Source organism: Bos javanicus, chromosome 26 (genome assembly GCF_032452875.1).
Source record: "Bos javanicus breed banteng chromosome 26, ARS-OSU_banteng_1.0, whole genome shotgun sequence".
Taxonomy (NCBI): Eukaryota; Metazoa; Chordata; class Mammalia; order Artiodactyla; family Bovidae; genus Bos; species Bos javanicus.
In genome coordinates, this window is record NC_083893.1 from 33767211 (window position 1) to 33790459 (window position 23249).

General features: G+C 37.1%; 1 protein-coding gene across 2 annotated transcripts in view; it reads left to right on the forward strand.

Moving 5' to 3' along the window:
* The window catches only part of NHLRC2 (NHL repeat containing 2), a 61418-nt gene that overhangs the window by 27099 nt on the left and 11070 nt on the right, over positions 1–23249 (forward strand). For both annotated transcript variants that reach the window (XR_009733832.1, XM_061403541.1), the window contains exons 5-10: positions 6522–6651; positions 14332–14431; positions 17828–18059; positions 18625–18747; positions 19625–19834; positions 20855–21074. Coding sequence is in view for 1 of the 2 variants with exons in the window: in XM_061403541.1 (XP_061259525.1) it covers positions 6522–6651; positions 14332–14431; positions 17828–18059; positions 18625–18747; positions 19625–19834; positions 20855–21074 (1015 nt within the window). In the remaining variant the exon portion in view is untranslated. The remainder of the gene's footprint in view (positions 1–6521; positions 6652–14331; positions 14432–17827; positions 18060–18624; positions 18748–19624; positions 19835–20854; positions 21075–23249) is intronic.

Here is a 23249-nt window from a genome sequence, read left to right on the forward strand (position 1 = left end):
ACTTGGCATAGCTAAGGGTTCAACTTCATTCTTTTACATGTGGACATCCAGTTATCCCAGAACCATTTATAGAAGAGACTGTTCTTTCTCCTTTGAGTAGTCTTGGCAGCCTTTAGAAAATCAATTATTCATACATGCATGGGTTTATTTCCAGACTTTCACGTCTATTCCATTGGTCTGTTTTTCTGTCTTTATGGTAAAATCACACTGTTTTGATTGTCATAACTTAATAAGTTGTGCAATCAGAAAGTATGAGTCTTCCTACTTATTTGTCAACATTTTTTGACTGTTCCTGAATCCCTCTCAGTTCTACAAGAATTTTAGGATCAACTTAGCCATTTCGGCAAAAACTTCTGTTTCTTTCTCATGTGAATATATTTTTTGAAAAAAACACACAACAGTTTTATCTTTTCCCTTTTCATTTTTATACTTCATTACCTTTTATTATATTGCTTTTAAGCATTATGGTAATAGTAGATATCTTGTCATGCTCATAGTCTTAAATAGAATGCAAGTAAACTTTCTCCAGAAGTTTACATGCATTTTCTGTAGCTTTGGGAAATAAAATATTTATGAAGTTAAGAAATTTTCTCTTAGTTACTAAGAATTATTATATAATTTTATTAAATGCATTTTCTGTATTTATGGAAATAATTGTATAGTTTTTTGCCTGTAGTATACTGATGTGATGAATTATATTATTAGGTGTATTTGATGTTGAGTCATCTTTTTATCCCTGGAATAAAACTTACCTAATCATGATTTTTTTAAAAAGCCAAATTAGATTTGATTATCCAAAATTACATTCAATGTTATAAAATTCATATTCATAAATTCTGTATTTTCTTGTTCTGTTCTCACCTGATTTTGGAATCAAGGTCATACTGATCTCATCAAGTGAGTTTTTTTCTTTTTTTTCTGTTTTTTTTGAATAATTTGCCTCACATAGGAATTAATGGTTTTTGAATATTTATTAAAACTCCTATAACATTACCTAGGCCCAGGCTTTCTCCAAGAGGAATTTTTAAACTATCCTATCAGTTTCTGTGAAAAGAGAGTGAAAGTGAAGTCGCTCAATTGTGTCCGACTCTTTGCAACCCCATGGACTGTAGCCTACCACATTCCTCCGTCAATGGGATTTTCCAGGCCAGAGTACTGGAGCGGGTTGCCATTTCCTTCTCCAGGGGATATTCCCGACCCAGGGATCGAACCCAGGTCTCCCACATTGTAGGCAGATGCTTTACCACCTGAGCCACCAGGGAAGTCTTAAATCAAGATCTATTTCAAGAACCCATCCCTGGCTGCCTTTTGTATTTTTGCAGATTATATGTTGCAATAAAAATATAAAGTTACATTGATGAACATTTTTTATAATTTCAGAAGATTATAGAGCAGCTACCAAAAATAATGCAAGAGGATATCACCAAAATAAATCAATGTAATTTGCCATAATAACAGAATGAAATAGCCATCTGATGCTTTACTAGATTCAGAAAAAAACTGGAAAACATTTAATCATGTTTAAGTTAATAAACTTGAAATGGAAATGAGTGTCTGCAATAGGATAAATATCATCTACAAAAAGCTTACAGCTACACTTAATGCAAAGTATTGAATACTTTTGCCTCATGATTGGGAACAAGACAAGGCATGATCACGTTCATCATGCCTATTAAACATTGTACTGAAAGTACTAGCCATTATAATGAGGCAAAAAAGAGGAATAGAAGGCATATAGGATAAAAAGGAAGAAAAACAACTATTTGCCAGAGACATGTCATGTACATAGAAGATTGTATCTATACAATCTTACAAAGTAAGATTATATATATATATATTATATCTATCTATATAGATATATCTATCTGTATATTTTCTATATGTATCTATACAATCTTATAAAGTAATCTATACAAAGTTACTCCAACTAATAAGTGAATTTGGGAAGGTTACAAACTACAAAGTCAATGTAAAAAGATCCATATTTTTATATACTAGTAACAGTCAACTGGAAATGGAATTTTAAAATTCTGTTTACTTAGCAACCAAAATAGAATATTGGAATAAATTTTTAGAAATACATAACCATAAAACATTGCAGTCACTGCAGATGGTGACTGCAGCCATGAAATTAGAAGACGCTTGCTCCTTGGGAGAAAAGCTATGACCAACTTAGACAGCATATTAAAAAGCACAGACATTACTTTGCCAACAAAGGTCCGTCTAGTCAAAGCTATGATTTTTCCAGTAGTCGTGTATGGATATGAGAGTTGGACCATAAAGAAAACTGAGCACTGAAGAATTGATGCTTTTGAACTGTGGTGTTGGAGTAAACTCTTTTTTTTTTTTTTTATTGTAGTGGTTTGCCATACATTGACATGAATCCTCCACGGGTGTACATGTGTTCTCCATCCTGAACTCCCCTCCCACCTCTCTCCCCATCCCATCCCTCTGGGTCATCCCAGTGCACCAGCTCCGAGCACCCTGTCTCATGCTTTGAACCTAGACTGGAGATCTGTTTCACATATGATGTTATACATGTTTCACTGCCATTCTCCCAAATCATCCCACCCTCTCCCTCTCCCACAGAGTCCAAAAGACTGTTCTATACATCTGTGTCCCTTTTGCTGTCTCATGTATAGAGTCATCGTTACCATCTTTCTAAATTCCACGTATATGCATTAGTATACTGTATTGGTGTTTTTCTTTCTGGCTTACTTCACTCTGTATAATAGGCTCCAGTTTCATCCACCTCATTAGAACTGATTCAAATGAATTCTTTTTAATAGCTGAGTAATATTCCATTGTGTACATATACCACAGTTTTCTTATCCATTTTTCTGCTGATGGACATCTAGGTTGCTTCCATGTCCTGGCTTATAAACAGTGCAGCGATGAACATTGGGGTACACGTGTCTCTTTCAGTTCTGGTTTCCTCAGTGTGTATGCCCAGCAGTGGGATTGCTGGGTCATATGGCAGTTGTATTCCCAGTTTTTTAAGGAATCTCCACACTGTTCTCCATAGTGGCTGTACTAGTTTGCATTCCCACCAACAGTATAAGAGGATTCCCTTTTCTCCACACCCTCTCCAGCATTTATTGCTTGTAGACTTCTGGATCGCAGCCATTCTGACTGGCATGAAATGGTACCTCATAGTGGTTTTGATTTGCATTTCTCTGATAATGAGTGATGCTGAGCATCTTTTCATGTGTTTGTTAGCCATCTGTATGTCTTCTTTGGAGAAATGTCTGTTTAGTTTGTTGGCCCTTTTTTGATTGGGTCTTTTATTTTTCTGGAATTGAGCTGCAGGAGTTGCTTGTATATTTTTGAGATTAATTCTTTGTCAGTTGCTTCGTTTGCTATTTTTCTCCCATTCTGAAGGCTGTCTTTTCACCTTACTTAGTTTCCTTCGTTGTGCAAAAGCTTTTAAGTTTAATTAGGTCCCATTTGTTTATTTTTGCTTTTATTTCCAATACTCTGGGAGGTGGGTCATAGAGGATCCTGCTGTGATTTATGTCAGAGAGTGTTTTGCCTGTGTTTTTGTCTAGGAGTTTTATAGTTTCTGGTCTTATGTTTAGGTCTTTAAACCATTTTGAGTTTATTTTTGTGTATGGTGTTAGAAAGTGTTCTAGTTTCATTCTTTTACAAGTGGTTGACCAGTTTTCCCAGCACCGCTTGTTAAAGAGATTGTCTTTTCTCCATTGTATATTCTTGCCTCCTTTGTCGAAGATAAGGTGTCCATAGGTGCGTGGATTTATCTCTGGGCTTTCTATTTTGTTCCATTGATCTATATTTCTGTCTTTGGAGTGAAGTCTTGAGTGTCCCATGGACTGCAAGGAGATCAAACCAGCCAATCCTAAAGGAAATCAGTCCTGAATATTCATTGGAAGGATTGATGCTGAAGCTGAAGTTCCAATTCTTTGGCCACCTGATGCAAAGAGCTGACTTATTTGAAAAGGCCCTGATGCTGGGAAAGATCAAAGGCAGGAGGAGAAGGGGATGACCGAGAATGAGATGGTTGGATGGCATCACTGACTCAAAGGACATGAGTTTGATTGAGCAAGCTCCGGGAGCTGATGCTGGACAGGGAGGCCTGGTATGCTGCAGTCCATGGGGTCACAAGGAGTCTGACATGACTGAGCAACTGAACTGAACTGAGAAAAATTAACTCAGTATTGGACTGCAAAACTCAGTATTAAAATTCATTTTATTCTAAATTGATCTATAGACTTAATGCAGTCCCAATCCAAACACTTCAGACTCTGTGCGACCCCATAGACGGCAGCCCACCAGGCTCCCCCGCCCCTGGGATTCTCCAGGCAAGAACACTGGAGTGGGTTGCCATTTCCTTCTCCAGTGCATGAAAGTGAAAAGTGAAACTGAAGTCACTCAGTCGTATCCGACTCTTTGCGACCCCATGGACTGCAGCCTACCAGGCTCCTCCATCCAGGGGATTTTCCAGGCAAGAGTACTGGAGTGGGGTGCCATTGGAACTAGGATCCCACAAACCACATGGTGTAGCCACAAAATAATTAAGGTGAAAAGCCACAGTCTATCAGAAAATAGTCACAAAAATTCACAAAAATACATCTATGAAGAGGATTAGTATCTGTGTAATATAAAGGTATCTACAGCTGAAAAATGGGATGACAACCCAATAAAAAATGAGCCAGAGATTTTAACATTTTTCAAAAGCAGATATGATAGTAACCACAAGTACATAGAAAAATGATCAACATTGTGAGTTGAGAAGGAAATGTGAGTTCAAACCACAGTAAATATCAATGTATATCCCCTGTAATGATTAAAATTAAAAAGACTGGGAGATGGGAGGGAAGTTCAAAAGGGAGAGGATATATGTATACCTATAGCTGATTCATGTTGAGGTTTGACAGAAAACAACAAAATTCTGTAAAGTAGTTATCCTTCAATTAAAAAAAAAGACCGACAATACCAGAGGTCGGCGAGGATATGGAGCAATTTGAACTCTCATACGTTATTGGTAGAAATAGAAAATGATAGACCATTGGAGAAAACCTTCTGGAAGTTTTTATATCAAGCTGCTAATACACCTGCCCTATAACATAGCAGTTACTGTCCTGTGTACATACCCAAGAAAAGCGAAAGCATGTCCACAAAAAGGCTTATATGAGAATGTAAATAGCATCCCTACTTAAAGGCCCCCAAGCTGGAAATAGCCCAGGTGTCCATCAGTAAGAAAATATATAAATGAGGGACTTGGTAGTCCAGTGGCTACGACCCTGAGTTCCCAAGGCAGGGGGCCCAGGTTCAATCCCTGGTCAGGAAGCTAGTTCTCACATGCTGCAACTAAAGATCCTACATGCCTCAACTAAGACCCAGTGCAGCCAAATAAATAATAATACGTTTTAAAAAAATATGTAAATGAGCTGTGATATATTCTTTTGATGGAATACTATTCAGCAATCAAAAGGAACATGAATAAATTTCAAACATGTTAAATGAAAGAAGCCTCAAAAAAGAGTTCATTACTGTATCATTTCATTTATCTGAAATCCTAGAAGAGTTACAGCTAATCTATGATGGGAAAAAAAATTTAATACTGTTTGCCACTGGAGTTGGGGATGACTGGAAAGAGGTGTGAAGGAACTTTCTGGAGTGACGGTAACATTCTGTATCTTTATGTACGTTGGGGCTACACAAGTTTCTGTATCTTTGAGAATTTATCAGATGGTACACTTATGATTTGTACATTTTGTTGTAAGTTTTGCCTCAAAAGAAAACGGAGGTCTGAAACAATGAAGCACTCGAGTTAAATTCTTTCAGCTTTTCTCTGTGTTTGAAAATTTTCATGAGATGTTGAAAAGTCTCAGGAGATGAAACCAGAGTATCTTTTTTTTCAGTAGAATGCGTTAGTTTTTTGGTTTATGAAGCAGAGGCATGTAGTAGAGCTGGAAGTCCAAGATCCTGGACTTACTGGCTCTGGGGTGTTGGGATCTTAATGATCTGTGCCTCAGTTTCCTCTGAAATAATCAAAATCACAGTTGTAGGGATATGTGAGTTTGGATGGATAGATGGGGTCAGTGCTTGCCACATGTTAAATTCTAAATGTGTTAATTACTAACCAAGCACAATTGAAATATACATTTAATTTTAAGAAGTGTTTTTCTTGATGCTGCTTTACATTTTCAAATGTCACCTTCTTTTAAAATATTTTATAGTTGAGTTCAATACCAGTTTTGGTAGAGGCATGATGAAGGCGAGTGGGTAAGAGGAAAGTAGGGGAATGGATGGATAGAGAAGTGAAAAGGACTAAGTTTTATGCATTTTAATAACAAGATCACCGTGTACTTGATAAGCCTTTTTTCGTAAGCTTTTTTAAAAATATTTATGTTGCACGTTTCCTTTTTTATTTTACATACAAAACCACTCAGTTTTTTTAATATATAATAAGTTCACATATAGAATAAATAAAGCACATGTTTTCTATATGTTCTGTTGTAAATAGATGCATTGTATAAAACCTGTATTAATTTCTATAGATTGACCTAGAAGCTGAGATGGTGAGCACTGTGGCTGGCATTGGAATTCAAGGTACAGATAAAGAAGGTGGAGCTAAAGGAGATGAACAGCCCATTAGTTCCCCTTGGGATGTAGTTTTTGGAAGGTCAGGTATGTAAACTTTATATTAAATAAGTAAATTTTGCTGAGTTAAAGTAAGATTTTTAAAATATTATAGGAACATTCATTTGGATTAATCATTACTAGTTATTTTATGCTTTTATATCCATGACTTGGGATTTGTTAATTGCATAAAAGCAAAGCTACCAATAACATATAGAAGGTAGGATAACTATATAATTATATATAACATGTGACATTACATGCATGTTTTATATACACGATAGATTATATATTTCTCTAATGTTAAAGAATTTCATCTTAGTTGCAGTTTTCAATTAAGATAGTTCTGAATATTCTTAAATTGGAAGGATTATAGTTTCAAAATTTCAAAAGGTTATTCATGCAGTATACTGTTTAACAGTGTCCTTTTTATTTACTGCCATGTGAAAAACAAATCAAGAAATGACTGGGGATTTTTTTTAGATTATTAAAATTTTAATTTAAAAATTATAGCTTATTTTGAGTAGTTTAAAAAAATAATAATACTTATATATAATGGAATATTCCTCAGTCATAGAAAAGAGTGAAATCTCGCCATTTGTGACAACATAGACGGACCTAGAAGGTGTTACACTACATGAATGTATCAGAGAAAGACACACACTGTCTAATTTCGCCTATAATCAGAATTTATATTGTTTAAAAACAGGGTGTACTTTACCAGATGTTTTACTATGTTGGATTCATTTAGTAGAGTACTTGCATATTTTTCTAGGCTAAAAATTTTTCGGTCCTACTTTATGGCATGGAATTTCTGGTTGTTTATCTCATATTGAGAGTGTACCTAAATTGCTTTCCAAGGAAAATATTGGCTCTGTTGACAAGTACTCCCTCAGCTTCCAACTGGAGTGATGTGCTGAGGCTTATATCTTTATTAGGCTCAGTTTTTAGAAAGGAAATGAGTGCTACCTTAGCTCAGTAGATCATTAAAAGCACGCGTGCATGCTAAGTTGCTTCAGTCATGTCCAACTCTGTACGACACTATGAGTGCAGCCTGCCAGGCTCCTCTGTTCATGGAATTCTCCAGGCAAGAATACTAGTGAGGTTTGCCGTGTGCCCTCCTCCAGGGGATCTTCCTGACCAAGGGATCAAACCCACATCTCTTGCATCCCCTGCATTGGCAGGCAGTTTCTTTACCTCTAGTGCCACCTGGGAAGCACCATTAAAAGCATGTGGCTCTGCATTTAACTTAACAGTTAAAGAGATGGGAATACCAGACCACCTTACCTGTCTGCTGAGAAATATGTATGCAGGTCAAGAAGCAAGTTAGAACTGGACATGGAACAATGGACTGGTTCCAAATTGGGAAAGGAGTATGTCAAGGCTGTATATTATCACCCTGCTTATTTAACGTATATGCAGAGTACATCATGCGAAATGCCGAACTGGAATCAAGATTGCTAGGAGAAACATCAATAACCTCAGATACGTAGATGATACTACCCTTATGGCAGAAAACAAAGAAGAACTAAAGAGCCTATTAATGATGAAAGTGATGAAAGTGAAAGAGGAGAGTGAAAAAGTTCGCTTAAAACTCAACATTCAAAAAACTAAGATCGTGGCATCCAGTCTGATCACTTCATGGCGAATGGCTGGGGAAACAATAGAAACAGTGAGAGACTTTATATTTTGGGGCTCCAAAATCACTGCCGATGGTGATTGCAGCCATGAAATTCAAAGATGCTTGCTCCTTAGAAGAGAAGCTATGACCAACCTAGGCAGCATATTAAAAAGCAGAGACATTACTTTGCCAACAAAGGTCCGTCTAGTCAAAGCTATGGTTTTTCCAGTAGTCACGTGTGGATGTTAGAGTTGGACTGTAAAAAAAACTGAGCACCAAAGAATTGATGCTTTTGAACTGTGGTGTTGGAGGAAACTCTTGAGAGTCCCTTGGACTACAAGGAGATCAAACCAGTCAATCCTAAAGGAAATCAGTCCTGAGTATTCATTGGAAGGACTGATGCTGAAGCTGAAGCTCCAGTCCTTTGACCACCTAATGCGAAGAACTGACTCATTGGGAAAGACCCTGATGCTGGGAAAGATCAAAGGCAGGAGGAGATGACAGAGGATGAGATGGTTGGATGGCATCACTGACTCGATGGACATGAGTTTGAGCAAACTCTGGGGGCTGATGATGGACAGGGAAGTCTGGCGTGCTGCAGTCCATGGGTCGCAAAGAGTCAGACACAGTTGAGCGACTGAACTGAGCTGAACTTAAAATCACTTCCCTTCCAGATACTTGGCAAGAGGAATAATCTTGAATTTAAATAACCTTAAATAAGCTCAGCACCTTTCAAATGCTAACAGTAAATGGTTTTCAAATACTGTAGGAATGTCCTGTAATCACAATGGCTACAAGAGTTTTCTTTTTTTTTAAACCACAAGAGTTTTTAACCTTGTCTTAATATACCCAAGGCATTTGTGGTTAGACTTTGTGAAGTACTTAAATTTCCCAGAAATTCTACTTAAGGTTTGGGGGGAATTGGTCAGATTCTCATCAGAGTTTCAAAGTGGTATGTTACCCAAAATCATTTTTAGAACCACTGCTTTAAATCACTCTGAAATATAATCCTGGATTAATGTATTTTGTCAGGGTATGGGGAAATTGGATCATAGACTACTTCCTCTCCTTACAATTGTTTTTACTAAACTATATTTTGGCATCATATCATTCATTTAAAAATATTTTAACATATCAATGTATTTTACATTCATTTTTATTTATATGTTTCTTATTTATATTTCATCAAAACACAGTCCTATGGGACTGTTAACTGTTTTTACTGTAAGGGCTTGCTGCTAATTTTAGTTACTATCTTAATCTCTCTGAACATCTACTAGAGAATTTCTTTTCTGTGTTATAGATAATTATACTTTTTTCTCAGTATCAAGTTTATTTTTAAGCTCCTGGATGATTTAAATATCGTGTTTGCATTGTTATATTAATTTCTGGGAAACTTAGATTTGTCTTTAGCAAAGTATAATGGAAACATGACATTCATATTTTAATGTTAGTATGGCTGCATCTTTTTTTTCTTCTCTCTTTACCTATTGCTTCAATTTTATTATTTTATATTTATTTATCTTACTAGGGTTTCTTTCTTTGTGAACTACCTAAATACTTTGTAAAATAAAAGTGGAAGTGAATAAATCCAGTAGAATCCTTTATTGAAGTGATTGGCTATGATAAGTGATCCATAAAGGAAAAAAATTGTTAAATCTGAGAATCGTAAAACTAAAAATGCTTTAAGAACTATAAATATACATTGTGTCCCCTGACAGTCTTTATTATGTATTATTTTGGTGTCCTTAAACCATGATGAGTTTTTTTTAAACACCTGCAAAATAAACTGAGGGCTGAAATTTTTTAAAGCTATTCTTTCCAGTTATCTTTCCACATCTAGTTCACTAATAATTTGACTTAGCTACTTGCCTTTATTGAGTCTTTCCAAAGTATTAACTTTGTTTTCAGAAAAATAGCTTCCCTTTTGCATTCATGTTGAATTGATTCATATACATTTAAGTTATATAATTGTAGAACTGGTTTAAGCAAATGTGGGATTAAATGCAGTTTGACAGGGATTGTGGTTAAGAAGAATTGTTTTTGTAAACAATTAAATTCTTTAATACTTTAAAAATTATATAGAATATTTCTGAAATTCTACCATATTTAGGAATATGAAAGAGGGTGGAATTATCAGAAGGAAAACATGAAAAGTAGGTTGTATTTATTGTAATATCTTCATATATTAAGCTGTTGTGCAGTGCAAACAAGAGCCCACAGCCATACCTAATAGCATAGATGAGTATTAGGAAATCTGTTGAGCAGAAAAATGTTCCGTTTTTGTAGAATGTTCAGTAGCAAGCAAGACTAATTATACAATGAGAGAGCCGTTCAAACATGGTAATTTTTAAAAACTGAAGAATATAATAAAAAAACATTTTTAGACTGGTAGAGAGGAGGATGATATATTCATAAAGGGATGCAGGAGGTTTTCAAATAATACTGCCTTTTGTTGAGCTGGTGGTATGCACATGGATATTTATTTACTGTTTAATCTTTATAATGAACACTTATCTATTCATATGCATATTTAAAGAAAAAGTAAATCTTAAAAGGAAATAAAATAGGTCAGAGAATGGAAAATAAAAGATAAATATACAGTTGAATATATACTCCCCGAAGAGACTCAGATAATGAACAGCACACTTAAAGAAGACATTAAGGAAAGGGATTTGAAATACCTCTGATTATTTTAAATATATATGTAATATGTAAATGTGTGTGTTTGTATTTTAACTAGTACCTGAATATTTAACCCAATTATGCTGTTACAGTGATAAAAGCATGAAAATAATTAACATTTATGCCAAAGTTTTTTCATCTTTATTTTTGATTATCACTCTAAATATGGTCAGAACTTTGTCATCCACTAAATAATTAAAAATAACTCCAATAAAATCATTTTTCAGCAGAAACATTGCCATGTTTCTAATGTGCATATTAAATCTGTGCTGATTCTTACTCATACAAGACAATAACCCAGGAATTATTTTTTATTGTAAAAATTTTTTTTTTCAGTATCCCCTGCTAGTCTCTAAGTAATTCAGACTTTACCTGATTTTAAATCACTTACAGAAAGATAGTATGCCTGAATCCCATTAACCTTCCTTGGCCCTTTAATCAGCATTTCCCTAGATAGAAATTTAGCTGTACTTATTTGACCTTTAATGATTGAAATCCAACTATTTAGTATGCTTGTCTGGTAATTTACAGCTTAGATAATATGCATCTCTGACTTCCATTATTATGCTCTGAAATAACATTTATCTTCTAATCAGGTGAAACAGAATTTTTTTTTGAGGAATAAATCTTATATAATGTGACTAATGTGTTTTTATTTTAATAAAATAAAACAGTTGTATTTTTGTATCTGAATATTATCACATTGACTTGGTGTTTATAAAGCACAAGCTCCCTTCTGCAGTTCCTTCATTCTGATCATAACACTGATAATCTGGATTTGGCCTCACTGCTATGTGCTGCTGTGTTAGTCACTCAGTCCTGTCCAACTCTTTGTGACCCCAAGGGCTGTAGCCTGCCAGGCTCCTCTATCAATAGAATTCTGCAGGCAAGAATACTGGCTGCTGCTGCTGCTAAGTTGCTTCAGTCATGTCCGACTCTGTGTGACCCCATAGACAGCAGCCCACCAGGCTCCCCCATCCCTGGGATTTCCCAGACAAGAACACTGGAGTGGGTTGCCATTTACTTCTCCAATGCATGAAAGTGAAAAGTGAAAGTGAAGTTGCTCAGTTGTGTCCGACTCTTTGCAACCCATGGACTGCAGCCTACCAGGCTCTTCCATCCATGGGACTTTCCAGGCAAGAGTGGGGTGCCATTGCTTTCTCCAAGAATACTGGAGTGTGTAGCCATTCCCTTCTCCCTGGAATCTTCCCAACCCAGTCATCGAACCTGGGTCTTCTGCATTACAGACAGATTCTTTACCATCTGAGCCACCAGGGAGTTGAACTCACTAAAATATTATTATTCCAGGTTTAGCTGTGTGAATACCAACAAATTATTTAACCCCTTTGAATTTCAGTTTTTTATAAAATAGAGATGATAATAACAAGACTTGCTAATGTTGTCAAATTAAACGAAATAATCCATGTAAAGGGCTTATTCTTAGCTCAGTGCCTTAAACTAGGAAATGTTCTGAATGGTTATCCTTTTCATCACCACACCCCCCATCATTATCCTCATCAGTTAATATGTAGAATCATGTCAACTCCTGAATCCCAATCTGACACAGCCTCTGCTTCTGCACTCTTTTTCATACCCCTAGCTTCGAAAGGAAATAAGTACACAGACACCAAGAACAAACAGGCTCACACTAATATTACTTTGAGGCTTTGGCCTCAACCCTAGATGAGCTAGTCTGGCCTGTTTGGAGAAGTTGGACACCTGATTTGATCTTTCACTTGTGTAGAAACCAGAGAGTTCTTTGGCCAAGTTAGGCTTTAAACTCATGTCATCTTCTAATGATTACAGTTTTATTTCCAATCTTTATGCTTTTTGCTTCTTTTTCTTACTTGTATGAATTAGGACCTTCATATGATGCTAAATAAGTGTTGATAGCAGATCTCCTTGTCTCATTTCTATTCACGGGGAATGTCTTAGCTCGGGCTGCCATAACAAAATGCCACAGACTGGGTGGCTTAAACAACAGAATTTTATTTTCTCACAGTTCTGGAGGCTAGAAATCCAAAGTCAAGGTGCCAGCATGATTGGTTTCTGGTGAGAGCTCTCTTCTGGCTTATAGAAGGTCACCTCTAAGCTTTGTCTTCACGTGGCAGGGGCAAAATAAAATAAGAATATAATAATGAAGAACTTTTGATCTAGTTTTAAAGTGATTAAGCAGAGACTGAGTCCCCAGAGCATATGGATGCCGTTGTCACTTTTAATACAGTTTTTGTTTATAAAAGTATTTGACTATGAAAAATTAAAATAAACTCTCTTCCTTTAGATTTCTATGATAGCAATTAACAGAGAAAGCAGCAACATGTTAAATAGAATTTTCTGTTGGATTATCTGGGTTCAGATTCCAGTTCCTTCATTTACTAGCTCTGTGATCCTGTCAAGTCACATGACCTCTCTGAGCCTCAGTTTCCTCTGTAAAGGGCCACCTGTCTTCCAGGGCTTTTGAGAAGATTTGGGTAATGTTCTCTATAACGTGCTTGGCATACAGCACCACAATTTGTTGATCATCACCTTATTTTTGTTGCTGTGAAATACACTTGAAAATAATACAGGTTAATGAAGAAAAATTTCTTCTGGACACAACTACTTAAAGTAAAAAAAATAATCTTACCAAGATATTTCTTTTAGCATAAGATACATCTGACCAAATTATTTTAGTGAAAATATCTCAACTACATGTAAAAGTAGACTCAGAATTCAGTTTAAATTAAAATAATTAAAAATTTTAACAATAGAATTAATTTTTGAAATGGAGCCTTGTCACATTGTAATAAGTTGCAATATCAGTCTTAAAAAACAATTTATTAATTTTAGAAAACAAGTATAATACATTGTACTCCTAGCTTTATTACATGTCAACTATATCTTTTTGAGAAAGGTTCAGAGCAATTAAACAGTAGGTTTTTAAATAGCAGTAGTGATGTGAGTCTAAGCCTAAAAGCTAATATGTAGTGGAAATATACATTTCTTAAACTATTAAAAGGTACAATTCTTCCATGAGAAATTGTTCAAAGAACTATTCCTGTATTCTTGAAGCGTGTAATTTAGGTTCTTGACTGCCAAAGTTTCTTTGGAGCGTGTGCATCAAGCCATTTCTTGTCACATAAAATAAGAAATCAAATGTTTAAAAACATCGTGCCCAGAGATATAGAGGGACATTTTGCTACTGAGAATACTTTGGATTTCTGTGAATGTATATTTTTATTTTTAAGTGTAAAGAAGTAAACCTTTCACAAGGAAAATGGAAAAATTTCCAGAATGACTTAAAACATTGCAAATGTTTTTACTTCCTTCTATCAGATGATTTGTAAACATACTATTGTCTCCCTTAATTTAAATTTCTGAAACAACTGGGGGTGTTTGTTAATCAGATACATATATGATAATTACTGTTTCTTTTCATAAAGGTCCAGAGGTCCAAAGAGATAACATTCTGTGGATAGCCATGGCAGGGACTCATCAGATATGGGCACTCTTACTGGACTGTGGCAGATTACCAAAGAAAAAGTAAGTGGTAACGTCTCTCTCTGGGTAAACATGGAGTTCACAGAATTCCTTTTCCGAAAGTCTCCATCCTTGTAACACCCACTGTACTGGACAGGATATGCGGGGCTATGCTGCCATAATGAACGGCTCTGGTTCTTGGTGGCTTAAGACAAGGTTCGTTTGCAGGGGGAGCACTACTCTGCCACCCAAGCTGATGCAGCAGCCGCCATCTGGAGCTTTGCCAGTTGTCTTGGCAGAGAGAGAGAGGTGGTGAGGTGTTCACTGGCTCTGAAAACTTTTCCTCAGAAGTGACATATCACTTCTACTTACGTTTCATCAGCCCAAGTATGTCTTAGGACCACACCCAACCTTGAGTAGCTTAGGAAGAGCAGTTTCATCAGGCATTCACGAAGAGAACTGGAAACATCTTTTAACACATATTTCTAATATCCCTGATCAATTCAGATATTTGAAGACTGCATGGAAGAATGGTGAGTAGCTCCGGTTTTGTTGTCAGGCCTGAAATTGAGCCTGGCTCTGCCACTTTTTATCTACATGAGCTTAGGAGAGTCACTTTAACTTTCTAAGCCTCAGTTTTCCTTATTTATATCTACCTCATAGGTTTTGTTTTGAGAATTAATATGTGTGAAAAGCTCAGCCTAGTGCCTGGCCTGTGCAGTGAATGTAGGTAGCATTGCCGCCACTGTCAGGGGTATAAAGATGGAAAAGTAGTGTCTCTACAAAGTTTCTTGTATTTCTCCTGTAAAGCCTTTCCTCTTCTTCTAACACCCCAGCCTTTCTCTTCCCCTCCCCTCCCATGTCTCCCTTCTTCCCTCCCTCTCACCCTTCACCCCACCATCCTCCCCTCTTCTCTCTCTCAACTTCTGTATTTTTGTTTGCACTTATTTGTTTACAAAGCTATTTTCTCCCACTAGACTGCCTCTTTAAGGAAAGGGCCCTTTCTCATTCACTTCTTGTCCCCTGCACCTAGCACAGTATCTGGTGCACGACAGGAGCTCAGTGAAGGTCTGCGGAAGTAAATGAATGAAATTCATAGACCATAAAGACTATCAAATCACTGTAGAATGTAAGTGCCAGTCACTTCAGTTACCTTTATCAGTAGAGAGGATATCCAGAATACCAGATATTCTGAATTGTGTGTGTGTTGCTTTGTCAGATGTTTAGCAGCATTTAATCATCCATTGAAAAATATTTATTAAGCAAACAAGGCACTATGCTTTGCTGTAGGGATGAAATGGTATGGTCTCTTACATAAACAAGAGGAACATCCAATATAAATGAAATTTGAGGTATCAAAGGAACGCTTCCTGGAAGAAGCTACTGACTAAGACCTCCTTTTTAGCTACTGACTGAACCTGACAGAGGGTAGGAAGGAGTTCAGAAGGGAGAGGTTTTCCAGGCACGAAATGACCCTTGTGATGTCAGTAGAAGCCAGATCCTTAGAATTTAAGAGATTTGAAAGTTATTCTACATGACGTTATAGGAAGTTTTAAGCTGGGAAGTGATGTGATAAGATTTGTGTTTTTGAAAGAACACTGGTAGCATTTGGAGTGTGGCAACACTACAGACAGGTTCAAGGAGGAGGCCACTGCTGTTATCCAGGCCAGAGCTGACAGAAGCTGAATAGTGAGGTGACCAACAACATAGATGAGGAAAAAAGAAGCAGCGGAGATGACCAGACTACGTTGTTCTCAATGACGACTGTTTTGGACCTAGACGGTCAAGAGCCGTCTAAATTTCACTAAGTAGAGTTGCCATGCATTCACAATAGAAAAGTCTCCAGTCTGATCACACTGACTTGTATTACATATTCAAGGATGCGTTATTTGTCACTGACCTTCAAGGGGTAATAACTACTGAACTTTTAGAAGTTACTGTTTCTCCCCACTATTTCTAGCTTTTATCAAGAGAACTCCTTTGTAAAATTGTTATAACTCCTTTGTTTGGCATATTTGTTATTACTTATAAATAAGCCTTTAATAAATGGCTGTATTTATACATTTTCTATCCCTTTGCTTCCACTCCTTGTTCCCTACCTACATTAGCATTGGGGTCATATTAACCAGTAAGTGACTGATGGTCATTTTAGACTTTTTTTTTTGCATGTTTTACAGTATTAGAAAATGATACAGAGTCTCTCATTGTTTTGTATCCCAAGTCAGCTTCTTCCCTCCCCTCAATACAAGACACTAGCATGTCTTCCTTACAGTTCCTCTGACATAAACTTAGAAACCAAGGTATAAAACTTTCTCCATATTGCAAAGAAATCATTACAATAGTCCTTTAAATAGAAATTTCCCTAGTATACATAGGAAATGGATTTGTACAATTGATTAAAGCAGCGAAATCATATTATTACTTTAAAATGAACACCCATCTTTCACAAATGATTCTTTTCATTCTTTTTGCTAGTCTCTTCTTATATCTTTTGTTATTTAGTTGCAAAGTCATGTCCAACTCTTTTGCAACCCTGTAGACTGTAGCCTGCCAGGCTCCTCTGTCCATGGAATTTTCCAGGCAATAATACTGGAGTGAGTTGCCATTTCCTACTCCAGGGACTCTACCCAGCCCAAGGATTGAATCCACGTCTCCTGGTTGGCAGGTGGATTCTTTACCACTTAGCCACCAGGGAAGCCTGGTCTCTATGTGCAAGAAAATAAAATATTTTTAATGAAAATTTAAGCTCAGAACTTTCAAGAGCTAGAAGAGATTACCTGCTGCTGCTAAGTCACTTCAGTCGTGTCCGACTCTGTGCGACCCCATAGACGGCAGCCCACCAGGCTCCCCTGTCCCTGGGATTCTCCAGGCAAGGACACTGGAGTGGGTTGCCATTTCCTTCTCCAGTGCATGAAACGGAAAAGTGAAAGTGAAGTCACTCTGTCGTGTCCGACTCTTCGTGACCCCATGGTCTGCAGCCTACCAGGCTCCTCCGTCCATGGGATTTTCCAGGCAAGAGTGGGATCTTTTTAATTCCCTTTCAGAATCTAATATTGCATGAAGCTAAGAAGAGACCAGGATGTAAAGGTGGGATCTAGCTGTACCTGCCTCTGATCATTTGGAGGAAAACTATCCCATCAGTGATGTGATCTTTATTCATGTATTTTTAACTTTGTCGGGGATCTCCTGTTTAATCATTGAGAATGGTTTCACTTTTGAGTATGTTTAAAAAAAAAGAAAGGTACAAAGGTCCCTATACAGTGGGTAAATAAGTTAATGATTAGAAAAACCACAATGAAAGCTTACTTGCACAATTTAACTAGGTCAAGATCAGCAGATTTTTAAAAAAATATATAATGCTATCACCCTTGGCTTCATCATTTACATTCATTTGTTTAATAATTAAACTGGGTCAGTGTAACAGTGTTGACACTTCACCTGTGAATTTGTCTTCTTCAGTGAGTTAAAAAAAGGAACCTGCCTTCGGTTTGCTGGAAGTGGAAATGAAGAGAATCGAAATAACGCGTACCCGCACAAGGCAGGCTTTGCCCAGCCTTCAGGTCTGTCTCTGGCCTCCGAGGGTCCCTGGAGCTGCCTGTTCGTGGCGGACAGCGAGAGCAGCACAGTGAGGACCGTCTCGCTGAAAGATGGAGCAGTGAAGCACCTGGTGGGAGGAGAGAGAGACCCCATGGTAACGGGAGCTCTTCTGCGCCGTGTGCCTGTTAGGCCAGCTTGCGATTTTCTCAATTGTGAAGTTAATAAGACCTAGGAAGGAGAAAATTCTTGGACTTATCCATGTTAAAATGGAAGTCAAACCAAAGGAAATATGGCTATAAAGAAGCACAAGTAACAAAACCACCTAAGAAAAGCTAACTGATCTGATTTGATTCTGTATAAATGTCAAGGCTTCCGAGAGAAAGGAAGGATAAAATTGTGATTACTGAGCAAGGGGAAAATGAAGAGTAGATATTTGGCAGGAGGTTGGAAAGAGCTCCAGAGTAGTAGACCTGAATCAGATGTGCCATTTTTGTGAATAAGATTCCTTAGAACCACAAATTAAAAATCAGGTTCAGAATTCTGTCATTTTTTTTCTAGTTTCAGTCAAATGCCCCAACCCTATTTATATGAAATCAGACTTTTCCCCCTTTAACTTCAGTAGCATGTACAGCCATCTGAATTTTCACTTTATACCCTAACAAAGTTCTGTGAAAAAATTTTAATACATGCTGTTTCTTTTCTTTTCAAAAAAAAAAAAGAACTTATTTGCTTTTGGTGATGTTGATGGAGTAGGAATCAATGCAAGGCTTCAGCATCCACTTGGAGTAACTTGGGACCAGAAAAGGAATTTACTGTATGTGGCAGACTCTTACAATCACAAGGTGAGTCTTGACAGAATTATATAATACCCTGCTTTTCACTTGTGGTATTTAAAATGCTGAAAGATCTGTGAGCCTCCTACAACTGCCACTCTAAACTGTAGGGAGGAATAACAGTCTTTGACAACTGTACATAAGCCTTTCTGTTCCTTCTTTGGTCCTTTCTTTGCAGAAATGATGTGTTAGTACTCTGAGCTGGGGAAAGGACTAAACAAATTCCCAATGACGATAGCCAGAAATTGGGAATTGCAAGCCACTAAAGCTGTTGAGTAACATCTTCAGTAAATAAGGAGAAGGCAGGTAACAGGGAAATTAATATGTCAGTTAACAAATGAACATTTTTGAGCCTTTGCATAGTTAGCAAATAACTCGTTTTCATCAACATTTCTGTTTTCTTTGTCTATTTTATTTTTACTATGCATTTTTAAAATAAAATCATTGGAACATAAATATTAGTATTTTGTGATGAGAAGCTTATGAATTTAACGTAATTGAAACACAGGAATCACAGCGTCTAACATAAGTAGCAAATCCTCAGCCAGTATTAGATGTTCCTAAGAAGGAGGTCAGTTCAACTGTGTCCCATTGTGAGGGAAAAGAAGAACGTGAAATAATTTTTTCAAAGATTGCTTCTAGAAGACAGACCGTAACTGGGGATTTTATAGTGTTTAGCTCTCAGGATGAAATATCTCCCCTTAGACTAATTTGAATGTTTGGCTGTTCGAGAAAATATGGAAGTGTCTGTTCTTTCTCTGATGTTTATTAAGAAAACTAATAGCAATCAGGAATTCTCTGCCTTCCCTATTAATATGTTACTCTTCCATACCACAAATGTGAAACTGAGCTTCAGATAAATAAATTTTTGTTCTGTCCTTTTTAGATTAAAGTTGTGGATCCAAAAACAAAAAACTGTACAACACTAGCAGGAACCGGTAATGCAAGTAATATGATCGGTTCCAGTTTTACCGACTCAACTTTTAATGAACCAGGAGGCTTGTGTATTGGAGAGAACGGTCAATTATTATATGTGGCAGACACCAATAACCATCAAATTAAAGTGTTGGATTTAGAAACCAAAACAGTTTCTGTGGTAAGTAATCCTTAAGTCAAGGGGCATCATTTTAAGAAAGGTTCTGAAATCCCTAGCAAGAGCTGAGGCACTTTTGGTTTGGCCAGCACTGGTGGTGAAAGTGAAGCATATAGACAGAGCAGTGAGTGGGTGCCTTTCCCAAGGATGTCCTGTTGTTTTTAAAATAAAAATTCCATCTGTGCCAAGAGTGTTTGAGAAAAACAATAGAGGTTGGAGAGAATTTGATGAACTTTCAGAAAAGGAAAAAAAAAGACTCATCTGTTTTTAAATGTATGGACATACTGATACACACAAACTATGTGGGTTGGATTGTTTGAGTGTGTTTTGTTTTTTTAATTTTTAAACAATCCTCAGACTGATGTGTATTCTTTGTTTCCTATGGTGAATCCATTACCAAATAATCTTTAAAGAAAGGTCTAAAAGCCACATTTCTCAGGACTTGAAAATAAGATGAGAGGAAACTTAAATACATTCTAATTTTAAAGATATGGACATGGTCTTTAATAAAATTTCAAGTTATCCCTTTCTATGTCACATTTGTCCAGAAAATGCAGGAGTTCTTTATCTAAAATTCTAGGAATTTCCAAGATGTGTTTTAAAATAAAAACACAGATTGCCATCATAACAATAAGTTCGTTTCTCATGACATAGATCTCTGATATGAGATGAATGATGTCTTATAGTTGGCAGTGAAGATTATAAGAGAGTGTATATTATATCCACTGCATTTAAATTGATAAAGTTTTAATTTCCTGCTATCTATAAACATATTAAACAATTAATTTCATTCCATTTCATTCATAAATGTTGACGGTCTTTTGGCCAGGATGAAGTTTTTTTTGAACCTACAAAATAATCATGAGGAAGTCTAAGTAAACGCATTCTGATTCAGAAGAAAATGGCAATCAAGTTTCCTTGACATTGAACCTCACTTTTGTACTGAAGTCTGAAAATAAGCTCTCTCAGTCTACAATACTGTAAAGTACTTGTGCTTTAGAAAACAGATTTTCTTGTTTTTAGTTCCCAGTCTTCAGATCTGAAAATGCTGTGGTGGATGGTCCTTGTCTAGCAGGAAAACCAAAGACCTTACCCAAACTACCTAAATCTGCTCCAGGCATTAGACTTTCCCCTGTGGCTGCGTCTCCCGGACAGACTCTGCAGTTCAAGCTGAGGTTAGACCTCCCATCAGGAACAAAGCTAACTGAAGGAGCTTCCAGTTGCTGGTTTCTGTCAGCTGAAGGTATGACAGTAACCTTTGCAAATGCAAGTATTTTATGAATTCTTGATGTTTGATCTATAAAATTTTCTCATTTGTTATGTGATACTTTAACTGTACATTTAGGCTGGATTTGAAGGGGGTCTTATAACACAGAAAGATCCAGATCTAACCCCACTTTAGCAGTTTTCTTTAGTCTTTGAGATTCTTTCTCTCTCTTTATTAAATAACTGTGTAACTCACCCAAAGGTAATCATAATTGTTGCCATTTGCTCCCAGGCAAGTTCATCACATGAGGTGGACTGTTTGTGGTCTTTGAATAATAAATAGGTCCTTGCATATTAGAACTGAAAGGCATCAAAAGACACCCTGTGTTCTAAGCCTCTTATAAATGAGGAGACTAGAGGCTGAAAGAGATAAAATTATTTGCTTAAGGGCATATATTTAATTAGGTCAAAAGACGGAATTTGAACCCAGCTCTGCTAGTTCTTAATTTAGTTACTTTTCCTTTGTGCTGTGTGTGCATGCTTGGTCGCTCAATCATGTTCGACTCTTTGCAGCCCCATGGGCTGTAGCCAGCCAGGCTCCTCTGTCCGTGGGATTTTCCAAGCAAGACTTTTGGAATGGAGTGCCATTTTCTCCTCCAGGGACTCTTCCCAACCCAGGGATCAAACCTGCATCTCTTGCGTCTCCTGCATTGACAGGCAAATTCTTTATTGCTAGCACCACTTGGGAAGCCCTTCCATTGTGCCACTCCATCTCAAACTAGCTCCAGGGTTACTAGTGCTTGAAATGAACTTAATTTTCTAAAGACATATAACACTCAAGGCCACCAGTTACACATTTGCATGTTACAGAAGCTTCCAAACCTTACTCTTCATTTCTGCACTTAACTTATCATTGTGTTGAGTTAACACATTGTGTTGAGGACCAACAGCCATCCCTAGGTTATACTTTGGTGGCTCTGTTCTGGCACAGTACAGCATAGAGATCAAGGAAGGGAAGAGGGACCCTCACAGGAGACTGAAGAATGAATAAGCAAGCACGTGCAGGCAAAACTCAGAGAAGGTCGTTTTCTAGAGCCGGTGTTTTAAGGAGAGAGTGATCAGCTGTGTCAAGTGCTGTTGATAGATGAGCTAAGATAAGGGCTAAGAATTGATCTTTGATTCAACATTATAGTTAATTTATATCCTCGACCAGAGCTATTTCAGAATGATGAAAGAGGTGCCTGATGAGAGCAAATTAAAAAAGAAGAAAGGAACTGTAGAAAGCAAATGTAGATAGCTCTTTGAGGAGTTTAGTTAAAAAGATAACAGAAAAGAGAGCAGTTGCTTGAAGGGGAAAGCAGAGTTGGGAGAGCAGTGTGTTTGCTGTTATTGATGGCAAAGATCAGTAGAGAAAAGATGATGTGTGGTAGCCGTGGATATCCTTTAGGAAGATGTGAGAGAAGATGGGCTCGAGTGCACAGGTGGAAAACTGGTCTTTGCCAGGAAAGTGGGCAGCATTTCCATGGTAAGGAGGGAAGGCTCCAGGTGTGACCCCGAGATCTGGTTAGGAAGTTGTGGAGATGAATGCTTGCAGAAGTGTTTTTCTGCATGCTTGTTTTCTTAGTATTAATATGTTGGGGAGTGTGACCATCAAGCTGAGAGTGAGAAGGGGATGGGGAGAAGGTTTTGGAGGTTTGAAGAAAGAGGGTCCGAAGGGTGAAAGGGTGACTACGTGAGGGAAATACAGTATGCCTGCTGAACGGCTGAAAGGCTGCATTTGAGGCTGGCTGTCATGAACTGAAAGTCAGTCTAGTCCACGTGGAAGTGGTTTTTCTCCAGCCAAGGTTACACACAAGGAAGCAGCTCTGTGACAGCCTAGAGGGTGGGGGGGGCTTGGAAGGGGGTCAAGAGGGAGGAAATACATGTATACTTAGGCTGATTCACATTGCACAGCACAGACCAACACATTGTCAAGCAATTGTCCTCCAATTAAAAATAAATTAAAAAAAAGAGTGTAGTTACTAAGTGGTTTAATCAGAAGTTCTCCGAAGTCCTGATCCAGTATTAATTGTGATTACTACTATACCATTAAATCTCACAGATTCTAAAGAATTAGATTTCCCCCTTGAGTATGATTTAAAAAAATTTTTTTAATTCTTGTTTTTAACTGAAATAACTTGACAGATTCTAATTCAGTTCTTTGGTTGTTTTA